Source organism: Tachypleus tridentatus, chromosome 4, assembly GCF_004210375.1.
Source record: "Tachypleus tridentatus isolate NWPU-2018 chromosome 4, ASM421037v1, whole genome shotgun sequence".
Taxonomy (NCBI): Eukaryota; Metazoa; Arthropoda; class Merostomata; order Xiphosura; family Limulidae; genus Tachypleus; species Tachypleus tridentatus.
Window position 1 is genome coordinate 62515473 of NC_134828.1, and position 21350 is coordinate 62536822.

A 21350-nucleotide genomic window follows, 5' to 3' on the forward strand; every position below is an offset into this window, starting at 1 on the left:
CATTTACTAAAACATTGTCACCTCTTCTTTTGTCCTGCTGTTTAGTTGACACGATATGATAGATAAAAAAAATGTTTTAACCCAAACATTTATTCACCCATTACGAGAGCATTATTATGAACAAAGAGTTCACATTTCGATTGTTTCATGCTTAGGTTACTTTCAAGTGGTTTGTGCAACAACACTCTCACGGCCAGTGCTTTACGAGCAAACCCCCAGAAACTAGACCCCCACCGTACTGTTCGAGTGGTTTTTCCTGACCAATCCACTGATGCCATTATTTACGTAACGGTAAGTTCATTATGATAAGTTTCGCGCAAAAGTTAATTTTATGGAACCAGTAATGGTCGGTTCACGTCGATCACCGGAAGGTTTATAAGCAGTTATCAGTAAGAGTTTCCCTGAAAGAGTAAAATAACCGAAATACGTAGATATTTTTTTTATGATACCATTACGGTAGAGTGTTGATTTGGTAAGTAGCAGTGTTTGATATGTTTTACAGTAGAAAAACAATCAAATTCCTTCTCACCTTTAACTTAACGCTAATGACACTTTGTTTGACACTAACGACACTTTGAAATGTTACAATGGGAACGTACCGAAGTTGGCGCTTACAGGACAAACAAACTTTGAGATTGAAATTCGACTTGCATTTATAATATCAACAGATAACAGTGAACATATATATTGTTAATGAGTTTTAGTGAAAAAAATAACTTCGCCTAACTTAGGTTTATCCAAACTGGAATTACCTATTCACACAGTGTGACCAACAGATATATTTTGAATTTCATTCATGGAATTCTCTATAAAGTGATGTCCAGTATTGTAAAAGTTTATAAAGCTTCTATTTAATATTAATTTCTTGAATCATAACTTTGTTTGCTTCAATCAAATCAAGTTGATATTTTAGTTCCTTTACACTGTAATGCTGGTGTCCTAGCAACTAAATAGAATCGACAGACAAAAAAATGACTTAGTAATCATTTGCCTTTCCAATTCATCTGAAGAAATCAGATCAGATGTAGAAACAGATTTCTTATCTCTTGTATATGGTGTGAATCACCTCATACCTCACGAATCTTCCTCTCTACACTAAGTCCATTTTCCTCTCTAAGCAGCTTATCTTCCTCCTACACAACTACATCAACCTCTGACCAACATCCTTGTTTTGTTTTCATACCACAATCTCTACCTGTTCGAAATATCTTCTTAATTATTCAGTTGTTATAAAGGTATTTACTTCTTTGAAAACTACTCAACTTTTAATTATAGTTTCTTTCCTAACTGTGTTCTCTATCATCTCCTGATTTAGCGTTTTTTGTTTGGCATAGAACAATGTATGAATTTAATATCCTTCCTCCAAACAGTTGTCCAGAAAGAGATGATATTTATCTTTTGTCTCTCTCTCCGATTCATATCTAACTCTGTGCTGAAGAAAAAATAACCATTTTAGTTTACTTTAACAGATTTCTGTTGTGGTGTTCATTCTTCAGTCTAAGTTGCATTTGTAGTTGTTTTACCCTATATTATTACCATCTTAACAAAAGGTTTTCATGGTTTCACATAATACACAACAATATTAATATAGTACTCTCATGGGGTTGAAGATTATTTTAGTTGACTTGACTGATTCATACCAAACTCTTCGTGGTGTTATTTAATATACCACGATATTAACATAGCACTGTCATGACGTTTGCGGATTCCTTTAAGTTGATTTTATGGCTTCATACCAAACACTTCATGATATTATTTAATATACAACGATATTAATTAACGTAGCACTGTGATGGCGTTTATGGATTCCTATAAGTTGATTTTATGGCTTCATAAAAAAATATTCACGGTGTTTTTTTTTAATACACCAATATATCAACATAATACCATCATGGCGTTTATTTCTTCTTTTAAGCTGATTTGTTGGCTTCATATTAATCTTTTCATGTTGTTTTTTCATATATTACAGTTTTAACAGACTGCTGTCATGACACTTGTAGTTCTAAGAGATGTGTTTCACATAATTTCAGGTAGTTATCGTGTTCTACGCCGCCATAATTCTAATCCTCGTTGGTACCAATCTACATCGTTTTCGGCGAAACGATAGGACTAGGAACAATGGCCCTTCTGATGACGAAGAAGAAAGTGTGGAGTTGGAAGAAAAAAGACACCTAGTGGTCCATCTCGACAAAAATGCTCGAGTCTATCAGACGGTTACGCCTGAAAAAGTAAATGAGTTGGCTTTGTGACTTCACCCTTGAAGAAAACATGTAGAAATATCAGAACATTGGTTATATTTCTAATAAAATATATCACATAAGCTCCACAAGAGCTTATAAAATTCAAATTTTCTTGACTGTGGAGTATTTAGCTATGTCGTAAGAAGTATCATTTATGTTAGTAAAACAGTATTAACGAAACACGTTCTTAGTTTTAAGTTACTGTGGTAACGTGATCCCGTTATTTAATTGAATATATATTTTATACAACCTAAACAAGAAACGGATAAATAGATTGATGTGAATTTTTACTTTGACTTCGACTAGTTTGCAATTATAACTGGATACATGTGAACAATGTAAATAGTATATTCTACCTATATTTATAAGTACTAATCTGTTAGTCGTATATCGTAGACTGAAGTTAATAAGGAAATAAAACATGGTTTGTATCTAGCACAACCCCTATAATATCCTGAAAGTACCACCTTATATGTCAAGACTTCAGTTCAATCACCTGTAGGATTATCTTTTATGTATGCACCCCCCCACACACACACAGTCTTGTACATAATATAAATTAATAAATGTTTTCACTTGAAACGTTGTGAGTTACAATTTCAATGCTCTAAAGGCTTAACTTATAAACCACAAATTGCAATAAGTTGAGTCTATTCAACTGTTCTATCCTAACGAAAAACCAAATATTATTTCTAGAACGCCACTCTGGTTGTTGGTTTTAGTTTGTTTCAACAAATGTTCTCATTCGTAAATTCAAGAATTCTTGAAGATAATTAACTTTGATCATTCGCTAACACGTTCGATACTGTGGTGTTTCTCAGTTCGTCGTTTTCTCCTATAGTGAAGTTACAATAATTAACGGATACAGGATATGACGATTTATTCGGTACATTTACTAATATATAAAGTTTAAACTAACACCTATATAAACGTCTTGTGAATCTGAACAGATACTTTGATTATTTGCTTAATATACTTTTTGCATCAGTAGCACCCATGACAAAAGAGCATATCCAGAAAATCACAGTTGATCGTTTTGTCTGGACATCAGATAACTGATTTAGGGTTAGAGATGTAATAAGGTCTGTCTGTCATATTTGTTGCACATTGTAATTTGTATATAAAGAAACCTATTATGCATAGTTGACGACAATATGTATATATATATATATACATGTTTTTAACACTTCCCTTTTCCTTATTTCAGTCTTTTAGTACGCCTGAAATCAGTTATGTATGCAGCATTCTCAGTGAAAGCTAACATAAATATTTCCATTTTGTCATGGTGAGCTGATGGCTATACTCATGACGTCACTAAAATTCATTTCAGTAATTTTCACCCTTTAAATTTGCTTCTGGTTCCAGACTCTCTCCCCTCCAAGAAAAATGGTCTGACTTTCGAAGGCGTTGGAGTTTCTTATTATAAATTAACATTTGACTCAGCAGTAGTTCTGTGATTATGACATTATGCTTCACAGGCAATAGTAAAGCAAGTTAGGAATTCTAAGTTCCAAATTTTTACAAGGTTGATATGAGTGGTACATATATAAAAACAAAACAAGTAACAGTATAAAGCCAGCCTGCTATGAATGTTGAGTGAAGAAATGAAACAACTACAGGTTTTTAAAACACTTTTTGGCTTATAACATAAAGCTTTATGCTTTGCTACAACAAGAGCCATTATCTTACTTGTGCATTCATTACAAGCTTTTTTTGAATGTTAGATAATGTATACGTCAGTGACCTCTTGTGAAAAATGTATAAAGTTTGTATTGTTTAAATATTTCTATGGAAATACATATTTCATGTGTAAAACTATCACGGCAAACAAGTAAAAATAATTAAAGTAGAAATGAAAGTAAATACGGTCCGGCAGAACAAGCTAAGATTTAAAACAACACCAAAGGAAGTGCTGATGTTGATAAAGAAATACAATATTTGCTCTTAATTACACGATATGATATTTTAAGGGTAGCCTCAGGGTTGGGCTTTGCTGTTGCTAGGCGTCTGTATTGTCTAAAAAGCTGACTTCCCTATAAATAATATCCAGTGGCCTTCGAGCATTTGTGACATTACTTTAATAAGTATGGCCTGGAATGACCAAGTGGTTTGGGCGCAGAACTCGTAATCAGAGGGTCGCGGGTTCGAATCTCCGTCGCACCAAACATGCTCGATCTTTCAGCCGTGGGGGGCATTATAGTGTGACGGTCAATCTCACTATTCGTTAGTAAAAGAGTAGCCAAAGAGCTGGCAATGACTAACCACCTTTCCTTCAGTCTTTGTTTTGTTTTTGAATTTCGCGCAAAGCTACACGAGGGCTATCTGCGCTAGCCGTCCTCATTTAACATCGTAAACTAGACCACCCACTGCCAACTCTTGGGCTACTCTTTTACCAACGAATAGTGGGATTGACCGTCATATTATAACCCCATCACGGCTGAAAAGGCGAGTAGTTTTGATGCGACGGGGATTCGAACCCGCGACCCTTAGGTTACGAGTCAAGTGCCTTAACCACCTGGCCATGCCGGGCCTACCACTAGCCTTACACTGCTAAATTAGGGATGGTTAGCGCAGATAGCCCTCGTGCAGCTTTGCGTGAAATTCAAAAATAAACAAATAAACTTTAATTAGTCAAGCTACAATTTTTTATTTCGTAGCCTGTTTCTTTGTTTTCTTAGGTCGAGCTTTGAGTTATGGCAATAATTTTGCTAATTGTATTGGAAAAAGTTTTACCTATAGGTTTTTAAGAGCGGCACATTTACCAAGGATGCTAAATATTCTCTAAATAAAATAAAATAACAAGAACATTGAAGTCTCTATTAGTCAAGATTTAGTTCACTAATAAATTAAATATGAAGTTAAGAATCTCAAAACGTTGTTAAGATAAATTTCAAACCAATTTCATTTACCCAACAGGCTTTATTTTAAAAATGAAAACGCGTGAAAAATATGTCAGAGGTAAAATATTATGAGAAAACTTTGTACGAAATGTTTGGTAACCGATGTGCCTCTTCAGAGCTTCAGGTGTTTCTAGTTACTAAGACATAAGAAAAGCCTTCAAGAGCCCGGTACATTGCTTGTTTAAAACACACTGACAACAATTTACAGACTTTTGGTTTCAAATGAAAAAAATAATGAGGTTCTGGGCATGTATCGTAGCTTCATCTTCCTTAACAACTGATCCAATATCCTTGAGCTTCAGTGTTCATGTTCTCGTAATGAAAAACCTTATTGGCAGAATTTCTGGAGGCAAACTAAACACGTATAAAGAACTGAGATTTATATGTTGCAAACATGACTTTTCAGATGATTTGAATTATATCAAAACAAACATTAGATGGAATACTAAACTTATTTCCTTAATTAAAGAGATTCAAGAATGTCTATTTCACTATAGTTTGAATTTTATCTATTAATACAATTAATTTAAAGTAACATTTTTTGTAAAATATTGCGCTTAGAAATTGTATGTTTGATATTTTCCATTGAGCATAAGCAGATCATTAGAATGTCTGTAGGCTAAATTAATACGTTGTGCTTTAAGGTTATTAAATACGCAGTCTCTAGTTATATATATATATCCATATGCTTATATGTTCCAAAACTTTATACGCATTTATGTCTGACTGTGGAAATTTAATTTAACTACATGTGCTTGATAAGTGCATTAAATTGGATATAGGAGGCAAAAGAAGGATATATAGATATTATTCTGTAAACGAGAAACGAACTGCATACACACTTTATTAATTAATAAGTATCGCATATCTGGCTGAGAATAAACCTATCTGATACCGATTAAAAACTAACATTTTGAACTATGCTCTGATCATAAAATCTATACGATAAAAATATGTGCATGAGAAAGAAAAAGAGATGCTGATTTCCTTACATTTCTATGTATGATAGTTTAATTTACATCGATTTTACAATATACCGTTAGAGAGCACTCAACAAAAACAATGAAGAGCTAAAGAAATTCAAATCTTACTGTAGAGTATCTCTAAATATACAGGACTGGATAATAAAGAATTATGATAGCTATTCTGATGTTTCACTTAAAATCATTTAAATACAGGTGTCTACGTCCAAATAAAGTGTTACACTTTTCGAATGTAACGTAGAGGAAACACAATTTAATATCTTCATTAGATGTAAAATATAACATTGATATGTTAACATAGCGAAGAAATATGAGCGGGTGCTCAGGTAGTTCAACACCATTTACTTCGTAAAATAACTAATTATTTCACCTTTGGTATATTTCAGTGTGTTTGATATAGAATTCAGATAAAAGGATCACAAACATCAGTAATTAATATATCAATTAGAGAGAAGTGCCATACACAACCAGCTTATGATAGTTGGGTTACAATATGCTGGCGTTTAAAACTGCTTAGAAAGAGAGAGCAAAATCGAACCTTTTACAACTTTCTAAAATATTGTCGTTATCTGACTGATGATGTAATGCAAATTACTGGTCATAATGCTTTCTTAGATACTATTATATCAGGCGTAATACATCTTAGAACTGTTACACAAGTCATAATATGTCTTAACTTTGTTACGCTGGACGTATCGCTTCTTGATACTGTTACACCATGTATAATGTCTCTTAATATTGTGTCACCAGGCATAATTATTCGATACTGCTATGTGAAGCATAATGCCTTTTCTTACTGTTACACCACTTACAACTATTCTTAATACTGTTACATCACGAATTACCTTTCTTAGTGCTTTACTCCAGTCACAACATTTATTTTTACTGCTAATGCTTCGTAATACTGTTACACAGTACGATAAGAATGAAATATACATATACATTACATAACAATCCACTTGTCAACATTATAAGTTAAAGAACATATACATAAAACTACTTAAAAATAGAAAGAACGTTTCGGAGTATAAATATGAATGACAGTCTTGAAAAACAGAATCATGGAACAAAACATAATAATTAATTATGTGTAGTCACATTTTTGTTCAAATTGCTAAGATGACATCTTAACTGGTCTAATTTACCTATATGTGTATCTGATTACGTGTTACAAACGTAATTTGCTAGTTAACGATAGCTAACTAAACAGTCTAGATATGCCATAAAACTTTCAAAATAAATTATAATAGTAAACATTGTTATTATGTTAAATCTTCATTGTTAAAATAATATTTGTTTTGTGTAACAGTCAGATCTAAGATACGTTATTTAAATAATTCGTTTACGTAGCAGTTCTGTAAGTGTTCTGTATATTTTGTAATAACAAAATAATTCACATGCAAACAATCCCTGTATTTTAGTCTTAGTTGTTGTACTTTAATAATGCGAAACGCTACAAGTTGATTTAAAAACACGTTAGAACGATACCTTGCATATAAATTAAAAATAATTCCACTTTTTTCTTTAAATAACTGAAATTGATTACGTTATTATCTCGTTTCTTTATGACTTTATATTAACCAACATCGTGAGTCTAGTATTTTACTATAATATTAGCTCACCTACTGCGTGACGAGCGTTAAGATGGTTAACTTTGTAAAACTTTTATACCTTTTACATTATGCATAAGGTAGAAAGACTTAACTCGTGTGTTAATGTAGTTTGATGTTACTAGTAGATTGGACCTGGCTTTATTTTGACAAGAGGAATACCACACTGATACGAGTGGGGATTATATGGCAAAATGTGGTTCTGTGAAAAATGGTTCTTGGTTCGCATATAAGTTTCATGCAGATACATTCATATGTTTCGACTTTTATTTAATTATATACATAGTTTTGCGTACAACTCACAATTTTTTTACATATTAAACACGTTTCTTTTTTTATTTAAACATAATGAATACAAAACGTACTCTCCTGCACTTCTGTACAGGAAAATAGACTTAGATGCAAGTATTGTGATTCGTTCCAATCTAGGTATGTTCCTTAAGGAATACAACTATTTATAATTTTAGGCTAAACTTCTTTCTCTGGTATAATTATGTGGCTTGTTACAAGCTTGTTAGTAAGTCATTCTTTTTAATTAAGCTGTGGAAGAAAAGATGATTTGAATTTTCCAAAGTTATTATTATTTTTCCGTAAATTCACAACTATTATATAGTTTGCTTAAAACGTTAATTTCATGGCATATTGTATATAGCATCATTCCTCCTATTTCATCTTATTTGTAAGCATTAATCGCTCACAATAACACCAAGTAAGCCATGACCGGTATAGCTATTAGCTATTACAGCTGATATACAAACAAGTTGTGAATGTTTGACTGACACATCACATGAAATTGATTCTCTGAAAACTTCGCGACATCCATTGTAATATCTATCTTCCTTATGTTGGAAAACAAATTCTCTATCTGAAGTACAGTAGCAAGAAAATCAAAATGATAGAATCGGCTGGAAAGTTAGATAGATTTACATACCAAAGAAAATAATGCGTGTAGGTATAAAGCAAGTCTACGTATATATCCTATAAAATCGATTTAGCAGTAAGAAAAGACCATGTGTGTCTACTATTACTAACTCTTTCAACAATATGATTAGAAATATCTTATTTTGTACGTTCTTTACCCCTTGTAAATATCTTTTGATGTTTAGTTATTAAGCACAAAGCTACACAATGAGTCGTCTGTGCTCTGCCCACCACAGATATCGAAACCCGGTTTCTAGTTTTGTAAAAGTTTTTGGTACTGACCATTTAGTACAAGAAAATGTCGATTGAGTGTACACATTTTTTTATTTACCTATACATAACTTTCTCAGAGTTGTAATAACTCTTACACGTAAAAAATATTTTATTGTACTTCAAAACTCGAATAGCTAAGTTTAATGTGAAATCTTGTTTTGTTGTTGTTATATAAATGATTAGTACAAAACTATGATTGTTTTCAGTATACCGTATATCTTTGAACTTCGAATATAGTTTGTGGTTGAAGTTTTGGTTACAATGCTTGATATTTTAATGTATTATTATCTTTATTGTATGTAATGAAATGAATTTTCGCTCGGCAGTGATGTTTGTTACGCGCATAAAAGTTTTTCTATAGAAAACAATTCAATTTTAGTATGCTGAATTTAAATATAAGTATTTTTAATAAGTTCAGATATTTAGTTGGAACGTAAATACACATACTTTTAAAGTGCGTTTGTGTGTAAGTAAAACTACGGATATGTGTTGATTTTTTTCATATCACGATGCAGTAAAATAAAATATAACATGTAAACTTTAACTCACAACTAAACTAATTATATAGAATTTCATAGAAATACATGAAATGTTGAGACAGTTGATTTATTCATTATGTACAAACCCTTAACCTATTATATTCCGTTTTTTAAGCATTTCTCCCTCAAAACTTTCCAGCAAAATCAAAATAAACCTTTTACACGCAGTAACACACAAAATGTAAGGGCCGTTTTCAAATTATCTTCCTTGGACTATAATACCTATAGGACTTTTGTAATAGTTTGTAATAGAAACTGTTTGAAGTTAGTTGAATATGAGTTTATAAAATGTGAATCATGTGTTATTCCATCTGTCATGTGTTAGGATTAAAGCGTAATCTGATGAAATTTCTACTTTATATTATTATTTCTAGAACACAACTGATTTATAATAGCAGTTTTATTATACGTGCATTTTAGAAATGTAGTTAATAATAAAATATTAAGAGTGGCTTTTTGCAATACTGTTAAAGATGTTTTTTATATTGTTTTTAAATATGGCTATGGGTATTCAAAATAACTTGGGGTAACATTATTATTTCATCTGTTTGATCTCTGTCTTCATAAAACATTATCCACAGGATGTAATAATAAACATGACGTGCATGTATCGGCAAAGGTGAAAAATAAAAGTTGAACTGCAATTTATTGAAACTTAGTATTTGATAAACTAAATATAAAATAATCTAGGTGAGATATTGTGTTTGTTAAACGATATAGAAAAAATATCGGTGTTATAGTGAACTAGGAGTTTGAAACTTCGTTTTTCCAGAAGCAGGTATGTAAAATATCTGATCGATTTGATTCAATTTTAAATTATACGTCCTGTTAAACGATAAACAGTGAGCCTTAACAGTATCTTTATTGTTTGGTTTGATTTTCGAACAAAACTACACGAGGACTATCTGAGCTAGCCGTCCATAAGATAGCAGTATAAGACTAAAGGGAAGGTATCTAGTCATCACCACCCATCGCCAACTCTTGGGATACTCTTTTACCAACGAATAGTGGGATTCGCCGTCACTTTATAACGCTCCCATGGCTGAAAGGGGGAGCATGTTTGGTGTAACGGGGATTCGAACCCACGACCCCCGATTACGTGTCGAGTGCCTTAACATGTCGGAGCTCGTAAGTTTACCAGCGATCAAGAACTCTTTAAATGTTTGAAGTTAAATGAATAATTGATTCATATGTATTTCATTTAAATGTTAATGTAAGAGGATAGATCTAAAGCTCATTTATCATTTAATATTTGAATTTATAAATGTCAGATGTTATTGACAGTTTTTTACTAAAATACATCTTTTAAGAAATTAAAATGAAATTATTTTATCATTATAAATCCAATTTCTAAGTAATACTAAAACAAAATAAGTTTGGTTTAAGCACAATCTGAGTAACAATGGTTCTTATTACAGAACCAATGAGTTTATATTTCAGTGAAACAAACATAAAAAAGGCACAACAACAACTAGGCACACTTCTTATAAAGCATTATATTGGCAATGCATTAAAATCAAAATGACTTTGGCAATTTAAGGTGTAGAATTTCAAATATAATTCCATAATTTGGTAATTTGGTCTGTCTTTAGTACAGAGAAAATAAACTGTAATATATGACAAATATATGGAGTGTTAGGTCTAAAATGTTATGTTTAAAAAGGGACATAACAAAATTCATTTAACCAGTTAAGATAAGAAAAGTTTTTCTAAACATTTTAGAACTTTGTATTCCATAATAAAGAGAAGAGCAAGCGAAAGTGATATAAAATGAAATAAAATATAAAATGATATAAAGTGAAATTAAAAAGAAATATTATTTGTAGAAGTTTTATATTTCTAGTAATATCAGAGGATAAGATATAAAATTAAGTTTTAAACAACCAAAAAGGTAATATTGTGAATGACGTAGTTTACCGGAACATTGGAGAATCTGACGTATCACAAAGTATTTTAGATATGGTTTGCTTACATGTTACAAACTTCTTTGTTCTATAACATCAAGTATTTCACACTTGAGTTGATATAATCTAACTCGTCAAAAATGTAGACAAACGTTTGAGCATTTCAGTATATTTGGCCAAGAGCGGTTGTACTTTCTAGATGTGGTTACGTGGTTCATATTCCGTCAGTTCTAAAAACAAAATAATAATTATAATCCGCAAGTTAGAACTTCTTTTGCATTATAAGAGTGATTGTGAAGTACTACCACTTGGTCTGACAAGAGTGGTCCAAGAATATGCTCTGACTATTGCTAACTAGTTACCGTCCCTTTAGTCGATTCCTTAAAATTACCATAAGCTAGCACAAGTAGACCTCGTGTAGCTTTACGCGAACTTCAATAAACTTAAATGAAAGCTTCTAAGAAATACTAGAAACTTACAATGTGGAAATGATATGGTTATGATTAGAATGATAAAGTTTGGTTTAATAATAGAAAGTTTGACAAAACTACAAAGTTATTACTTGGTATTCAAGACGTTCATGATACGAACAAATTGTTCATTCTAAGTTCGTGTTTCCCAGTAAAACGCATGAAGAGAAGAATAGAACAGGAATGAATTCGAGTTTCCTATTATAAATATATATGATTAGAACGTTGCTGAACTTCTATTGTGTCTTCATATTTCTTTTCTGTAAAGGAATCCCCGATAATTTTATTGTATTTAAATAATTGAAATACGAGTGTTCAAGTTTGTTAATTACTTAAAAATAAACAATCATGAACGGACCATTGAATAGTGGTTAGTTTTCTCTGATTGTGTACCTGATGATACAAAGTTTATTAATTGTTGCCACAAAAATGCACGTTGCTCTTTGGGATTACGGGTGCTTTATAAGAGCAACACCTAATTACATAATACGATTAGACAGCAGTATGTCACGAGACAAGCTGCCTGTCCTCTATCAAACAAGCCAGCAGCAAACGACTGCACTTTAAGTTATTGCAAGTTATAAATAGTTTTAATAGCAACACTTTTGAAAGACATATACCTAACTCACAAACTGAGAAGTTTGATTGCAGCTATAAAACGTTTTCCTTGGAGTTTCTAGAAATACTTTACTCAAAAGCCATTTTTGATGTAGTTTGCTTTTTATAAGCTCAATTACGCATTATATTAAGAAGTGAGTTTTCGTTAACTTAAAATAGCTGTTTGAAAAATTCTCATCAAACATTTTCACTCCCAAAGATGTAATACACTCTGCACTAAGAATACAATGGCTATTTCTTTATAACTCACTATGGACTACATTCATCTAAAAAACAACTGAGACCAATTTTCAATCAGTGATTGTGTTCATTGTGTCAGTTATTTATTAGACACTTTATCATTAACAAGGCCTACGCCAAATAAACTGTTTTTTTTATAACGATCAGAAAATTATTGCTGTTAAATGAGCACTTTGCTCCAATATTTTATGTTTTATTTAAACTAATTCTAAACTTAAATTGTTTTGTTAAAAATGTATAAAGAAACTTGTTAATTAAATGTAATGTTAAAGCTACATGTGGGAACTTAAAATCTACATTCAAAAATGGGAGAATAGTATTTAACGGCTCAAATATCAACCATAAACACCTCAATATTTTTTTTATTTCTTAAGGATCTGCTTTTGTGCTAAGATACAGAAATTATGTTGACAAATTATTATTTTTTTTTACCTTTATCTATCATTCTATTCATTTTTCTTAACTATGCACTTTCAGTGTCCAACTATAGAATGAATAAATTATTTTTCTGGTTGGCTTCTATAATAGAACATGGCCTATATTTTTTGTAGTTTGAAGTTAGTTTTCATGTTAGATTTTTTTCTCCAGACTAAAATGAAAATTCTTTGCTTAATAGAATATCAGACATCTCCTAAGCTTGCTTTATTAGAACGCTGTGAGTTTGGGCGTTGAGACGCTTGGCACGCCCATTTAGCTTTGTGATGAATTCATACACGTATGATATGTTTTCCCGTCAGAGTTATTATTATGAGGCCAAAGACAGGTAGATGGCATGTATTATATTCTGAATATTTTATTACTCGGCTTAAACATCATATTCGTATATGCTAATCAAAAACTGCATCATCTTTCATTGTTTCAACTTAGTACATTTTCTAGTAAGATATCTGAAAGTTAAAGTCCACTGAGTCCAAACGCTATTTCGAACGGCTGTTGTGAAGCTCGTTTCTTTAGATTCTTATTTGTGAGAACTATTCATAATTTATCACAGTTTCTAATATACTTATTCATGAGGGTAAACTCCCTGTATTTACTAAGTGTAAAATATTACTTGGATCTACTCTACTTTAGAATATAGGGAAAATAACAAGCAACTAGCAAATTAGAATCTGTCTTTCAAATAACAATTTGTTCACACGTTTGGAATTCTAAGTTATTTTCCAAATAAAAAAACAACAACTAAATAAAAACAGAATGGAAATCTTGTTGATTTACAAGGAAAACTAGTTTTCCACACATTGAATTATCCTGATCTAAGATACTTTTCTTAACGTGAATATAACATAACGTTTGACTTATTTGATTCAAAACTTAAAATGAAGACTTAAGAAGAAAACAAACTCAAGGCCTTAGCACATGCATACAATTTTAACACAAAGTAAAAATGGCTTATTTATTTCTTCTGTGTGATTGGATGGCCCGGTTATATCAAATTACGTCAGTGAAGAAGTGGCATTACTACTCTCGATAACAAGGTAAGTAGTTAGGGTACCTGTCTAATGATAAAAGGATACTGTCGCCTGGGTTATGTAACTGTTAGGTAATAAACTTAAAATTCCACATACCTCAGCTTTCTTGCTGACACAACAACATGTTCTTTACATAAATACTGTTATATATCACGCAGGTGTGTTGTCACAATTTTCTTTATATTTGTATTGTTATATACCACGTAGGTGTGTTATCACTATGTCTTTTATATAAGGAGTGTTATATATCACCCAGGTGTGTTGTCACAATGTTTTTTATATAACCAATGTAAAATATCACGCAGTATTGTTACAGATCTCAGCCATGGCAGAATAATATGTAATCTTTGCTCAAAACATTGAGCCTTACTTTCAAAATTATTCAACTTATTTTAGAGTCACGCTAAACGTATATCTCCAGGTTTTGAGTTGCTTCACTCAAGAAAAGATACAAAATTTGTCTAATAACATGCAACAACAACAACAAAAACCTCCAAAAATGTTGAAAACTATAACTGTTCATGGTACACGACATTGTAATATATCAGTTAATCCAATTACAGAGTTTGTAACAGTTTAAACAGCGGTGTTATATATTTGTTTTTCTGGTTTCTGACACTCGCTACAAAATATGATGTCTGGGTTTCCATGTTGAGCTAAAACTACAGCCAGTTGAGTCAAGGAACACTGGAGGGGTGTGGATTCAAGATTTACTTTTGGAGCAGCGGAAGACTTAAAGGACGATGGAAACGGTTCTAAAAATTATTGAATTTTTGAAGAAACAAATCAGTAGTTCGAAACGTAATGAATGAGTAAAAATTACAATTATTTTTAGCTTACAAGTTTATTTAAAATGATAAAAGACTGAGTTACAGACTAACTACTAGGGGTACTTTGAGGGTCTAACCTGCACCCCCCAAGAAAAAACCGAGTAGTTTGGACTAAGCACAAATAACTTTAAAAACACAGTGTCACTATTTGAAAAAAAAAATTATAACTGAACCAGTGTGCATGATATATATACGTATATATATCTACCAATGCCAACAGAGTATAATGGCGCGATTAAACAAATGCGAATTTTAATTTATTGGTGTTAAATCGTGTACGTTGTCACTTAAGCGTTAAGAACGTTAAGTTTATCGATACTTGCAATGGATATTCATTAAAACATCACAAATATATTACTTTAATAAATAAAAACACACCTTTATATTTCTTCAGGACCACATAAATATTGTTAAGATGATAATTAACTTATGATTTAAATTTCAAGCTATTGCTGCTATCTATAACCTCACTAAACAGTTTAGCTCATAATATTTAATATTAATAAACAACGTTGACATAGAGCATAAGTGATTTTCTAATCATAGGTAATTTATGATAATTCAGTGGCTGAATCTCAGTGCTGACATAGTATTTTTTAAAATTAGATTTCTAATGGATAATTTTAAGATATAAGCATTACAAACGATAACATTTTGCAGGAGGTAGTTGGCCTCACTTGTTTCAATCGTGTCTTTTGCACTACGCAAGAGCTTTGTACTTAGAGAACTAAAGCAATTTGAAACAAGTCACATATTACAAACCTAACACATGAGTATTTTCTCTGTATTAGTTTCAGGAGAAGAACAAAAATACAGATATAAAATCATACTTTCTCTTTTTACAGGTGACTTTTGAAGTGACAACAGTGTGAAGTGAGCACACATCAAATGTTTGTTGTCCTTAGCAACTTTAAAGGAAATGTTTTGGAAACTATTTTGTAGCTCCATAGTCGATTATTATACTTCTTTCATACATATTGCCTCTTTTACACAAATAAATATATAAATATTAGGATTTTTTCTGGAACTGCTTTACTTTCCTGAATCTAGTAGATAAAAACTGTTCATTTTTTAATTTATTGTTAGTCTTGTGAGAAACAAAACGATGACAAAATAAAGTTATAAAAGTGGTATTTAAAGCAGACATATTCGTCTTAGTTATTATCTATATAGTAGTTGTATATGGTTGTTAGTGCTTTAGTAGGACATTATTTACTAAATGTCGAAGGTGCGCAACAAGACTTCCATTTCTAGAAATGATTTCGAGTTTTGATTGGCTGAACTTTAAAATAATTCTGACATTTCTTGGAGACTCTTTTTGTACGGAGAACTTATTTAGAGCTGAGAGTGATAGTTTTACCGTTTTATAATTTTTAACTTTTAATTCTAAGATATCTTTATTCAAATTCAACTCACTATAGTTTAATGTAGTTTTGCTTTTATATTGATTAATTAGTTTCTTTTCAAAAACTGCTTCAAGTTATTCTGATTCGTTGAAATGTCAGGTAACTAATGCATGAATAAATAATAATTAACTGTATTGACCTCACTTGTCTGTCATTGCTCTCAAATACTATTTTATCTAAACCTTCAAACCTCTTCTCATACAGGGTAGTTTTCTCTATACTATTGTCCCTCTAAACGAGGAATAATGGTGTCATAGTATAAGCCTAACGTAGTCGTTTGTGTAATGTTGTAAAATTAGTACATTTAAAGCTCATTCCTTTTCTCACTATAATATTCCAATTTTACAAAGGGGGAACACAGAGGTCTCTTTTTACATATCGAATATCATATTTCTCTGAGTTAGTCTTCTTGTGTTTTATTTCTTTATATATTATTTTTTTAAATCTCGCTCATAGTTAATTTCGTGGCACCAGGATCACTTTAGGTTACCATGTAGATTTGTTTGAAATAAATCCGTATGGAAAATAAATAAATTGTTTTTTTGTCACTTTTCGTTTATGAATCTTTCTTACTCACTTTTAAGAATAAGCAGTGACTGCAAGCCACAAGTGACTAGTGTGGCTGAAGAAAAGCTCCTAAGAATTGTCGGGCTAGATGGCGTCTAGCTAGAACAAAGTTTGGGTTTGTCAGGTATATTGCTCGGTTGATTCAGGCATGATTCCCTGGTTAAGCAAGCTCCTTGTGGTTCGGACTATCCCAACAACTTATACAGATATACACAGTAAACCAAAAGCTGTAGTCCGAACTAGACTCTGTATCATAGTCTAATTTTCTTACACTAAATTACTCGCTTTCGCAACTGACCTTACCCCTAACAAACTTAAACAATTTACTTTTATTGCCATGTCCTGGTGGTCAGGGCCCTAGATTCACAATAAGCCGTGGGACCTTTATAATGTAAGTCAATTCCACTATTCGTTGATAAAAGAATGGTGTTCATTAGCTGCCTTCCCTTTAATCTTTCACTGGTAAATTAGAGACAGCTAACACAGATGGCTTGGGTAGCTTTGCTCGAATTTCAAAATAAATCAAACCAATCCAATATAATTTAACGGTAAATATGATCCCTTATCTGTTTCTAATATAATGATAGAGCCTTTCTTTTTTTCTTAATCGTAGCTCATAGCTTTTCCTTCCATCCTTTTGTGTACATTTTTCGTTTGTCATCTTTTTTCTTGCGTCCCTCACTGTTTATTTCTTATAGATTTTCTTTACCAGTGCTGTTATAATATGTAGTATGGAACATTTTATTTCTTTACTTATTATGTATGGGTAAGGATTCTGGTCTACTTTAATTCAAATTTAAACTTTTGAGCTCGTAGTTCTGCAAAACGTTTCGTATTAATACTCCTGTTTAACAATCACCTTTCAGTTGTTAAAGCTCGAACTAATTCACTTCATGCTTCGAAATGCAACCCTAAAAAGTAAATCTGTTATACGTTATGCCTTTTTTTGTGATTTGTATAAATAAACCGTGATAAACATTTATATTTTTTTCTTGTATGTACCTCTTACATTAATGGCTTTCCAGAAATGTTTTCGTTAAAAGACTAGGTTAGTTTTTTATGTGAATTTTTGTTCTCTTTCATAGAGAAAGAGGATTTGAAACTATTTAACATGGCAGTTGGATTCAACAATCGGATTCGGTTGGTCATATGGTGCTATAGCTATCACTTAAATGGTATATAAGATATACAAGCACACAAAGCTTATTTGGATAGGATTAAAATATCTCTGAGTTAGTTGTGTTGATACAGATCTGATACTATAGTGCTCAGATGATTATAGAATGGGATTTGTTATACAAAATTAAATACTGTGTTTAACATATCCGGATTGTTTTTTGTTATATGGACAGATCAGTTAAAAATGATTATCCAAGCCCCCCGAAAATAGCTGGGCAAATATAATTTTGTTTGTTTGAAGTTAAGCACAAAGTTACACAATGGGCTATCTGTGCTCTGCCCACCTCGGGTTGCGAAAACCGGTTTCTAGCGTTGTAAGTTCGTAGACATACCGCTGGTACCACTGGAGGACTGATAGCTTTTATTCTTTAACGTGATATATAATTTTAATCATTACAATTTATATTACAAGATGTTCTTTTGAAGATCTTAACAGATACCTTAATGAACACAGTAACATAATAGACATGATTTTACTATTCACAAACAATCCCCACGCCAATTGTATATTATATGTATACATAAACCCTTTTACTACAAACAATAATAGACCTTGCTTCAGTTTATTATTCCACTGAAAACCAGTGAGAAAGAGCGTCACAAAATTCAGACATTCTGAGATACTCAGTGTTCTTTACCAGTATATAAGTATCATCAAATTTATATAAATAGCTATCACATTTATTGATTCAGTAGTGTTTCTCAGACAAAGCTTTTATCTGGCTATTAAAGAATCTTATTTACGATTTCTAGCTTTCTTTTACAGTGTGAAATCTTGAAGATATTTTACATATACACGTGTGTGATCCATATTTATACATTTCAATACATAAACCAAAACCAATATAAAAATTACTATATTGGGGAAATTTAATAATATAACAATGTCATCAAGGCTACTAATATTTTATTGTCAGCTTAATTGTCTAACTATTCGAGTTAAGAGTATAGTAGCCGTATAGTTTAAATATTTAAAAAAACACCGCACTGTAAGGACGTTCGTTAGATAATGTATTAGATCTTGACAATAATCACTCAGTTTATCCATTGATAAAAACTGTCCTTAGATAATGATTAAATCCTGGTGTAAAAGGTGTTTCTTATACATTAGTTTTAGTGATATAAATTAATTACTATTACTTAGATCAGATTATTATGTCGTTTATCACAATGAACAAAAATACAAACAAATTGAAGAAAAGGGAAGAACACTAATGTCAAACAAATACGTATCATCATTAATCCCGATTTTTTTTTCTGTGAAATTTACGTCTTTTAGTCTTAAACTACGTGTTGTGGTCTTTCTTTTATGTACTGCGTCTAGAGCATCTCGTTTCAACAACCAGCAGTAGTCATCCACCTTCCATGATACCTCATTTTCTCTTCCCTGATGTCTTAATGAAACCTTTGTTTTTGTTTTTCGCTGAAGGCACTAAGGTATTCAACGAAATAGTCAATATGTTAGTGTAAGAAATGCACTTTCAAGCTCACATTACAACCTATCTGCTTGAACTTAAAGTGCATATTATTGAAAATATTTTATTAATTTGGGTCCTTCGTGTTTCCAAAAAATTGTCAATAACATCTGTAAAAGCAATCCACACGTTTTTTGTCAACTTTCCACATTTTCCTTTCGAACTGTCCATCCAAAGTCAATTTTCTAAACTGAGGCCCAACAACAATTTACTACAAATATAACAGAATATGTTTGGTTCATTCACACAACCTATTGTTATCATAGCGATAAATAAATAATACTGAAAAGAAAAAAATAATGTCGAAGTGTATTTATATGCAAAAACGGCTCGTTTGGGTTGAGAAAATATTTTATATAGAAGAGCGAACAACGTTTCGACCTTCTATATAAAATATTTTCTCAACCCAAACGAGCCGTTTTTGCATATAAATTTCTCAACAAGTGGGTTTCTCGACATCACTAATGTCGAAGTGTGTGTTTTCTTATAGCAAAGCCACGTCGGGCTATCTGCTGAGCCCACCGCGGGGAATCGAACCGCTGATTTTACGTTGTAAATCCGAAAACATACCGCTGTACTAGCGGGGGGCTAATGCGAAAGTGCACACATAAATAAATGCTATCTAGAAATGACGCATCAAACGGCCTGTTTACCACTTACATGCCAGTGGTACGTTCCTCGTGGGTTCTAGAACAATAGATAAGACTCTCACGTCGCGATTGGTTTAGAGAAATCTATAGCCAGTGGTTGTTAACATTTTAAGTATAATAAAATGTTACTCGATTTGTGTGAATAAAAATGATTCACTTAAGTAAGCGTGCATATGATATTTTGTGAAAAATCTGTACGTGATGAAGAAAAACGAATATCATTTTCGGATTCAACGTACGGTAATTACTGTAGAATATTTCAAAACAATAAAATCATCGCAGGCCTGTGTTATCAGTTTCATAAAATAATGCCGTTAAATATAACTCAGGTTTATGATCAACAATGACAATGATTTCAATACCTCTAAAAGTAGCGTGTTGACAAACCACTTCAACAAACCATTCATCTGATATTAAGTTCTCTACCTTAAAGCATAACTGTACGTCCCAAACACAAGAGCATACCAATAAATAGCTATTACAACGTGAATTGCTTTATGTTAGGGAAGAGAAACAGCACAACCAGTTGATCAAAAAATAATGATAATTAGCTGTTGTTTATGTATCTCACATACACATTAACATTTGGAAATAATCTAAAACTTCAGATTTGAAAGCGATGAAACCAATCAGTTATAGTATTTTAAAACTCCACACACTGCAACTAATTAGTTTAGTGTGATTAATTTTATAATATATCCCACTCATGCGTGTTTACTTTAGGGCAATGACAAATATTTAAATCATCATTACACACACACACACACACACACACACATATATATATACATTTTTGTTTCTAAATTACGCACAAAGCTACATGAAAGCTATCTGCGCTATCCGTCCCTAATTCAGTAGTGTAAGACGAGAGGGAAGGCAGCTAGTCATCACCACCCACCGCCAATTCTTGGGCTACTCTTTTATCAACGAATAGCAGGATTGATCACACATTATGACGCACCCACGGCTGGAAGGGCGAGCATGTTTGGTGCGACGGGGATTCCAACCTGTAACCCTCAGATTATGAGTAGAGCGCCCTAACCACCTTGCCATGCCTGACTCATTACTATAGTTGT

General features: G+C 31.9%; 1 protein-coding gene across 1 annotated transcript in view; it reads left to right on the forward strand.

Moving 5' to 3' along the window:
* The window catches only part of LOC143249267 (uncharacterized), a 50066-nt gene extending 47244 nt beyond the window's left edge, over positions 1 to 2822 (forward strand). Inside the window, exons 2-3 of the mRNA XM_076498801.1 lie at positions 156 to 291; positions 2031 to 2822. Of these exons, the coding sequence (XP_076354916.1) occupies positions 156 to 291; positions 2031 to 2249 (355 nt within the window). The 3' untranslated portion in view covers positions 2250 to 2822. The remainder of the gene's footprint in view (positions 1 to 155; positions 292 to 2030) is intronic.
* The last annotated feature ends 18528 nt before the right edge of the window (positions 2823 to 21350 follow it).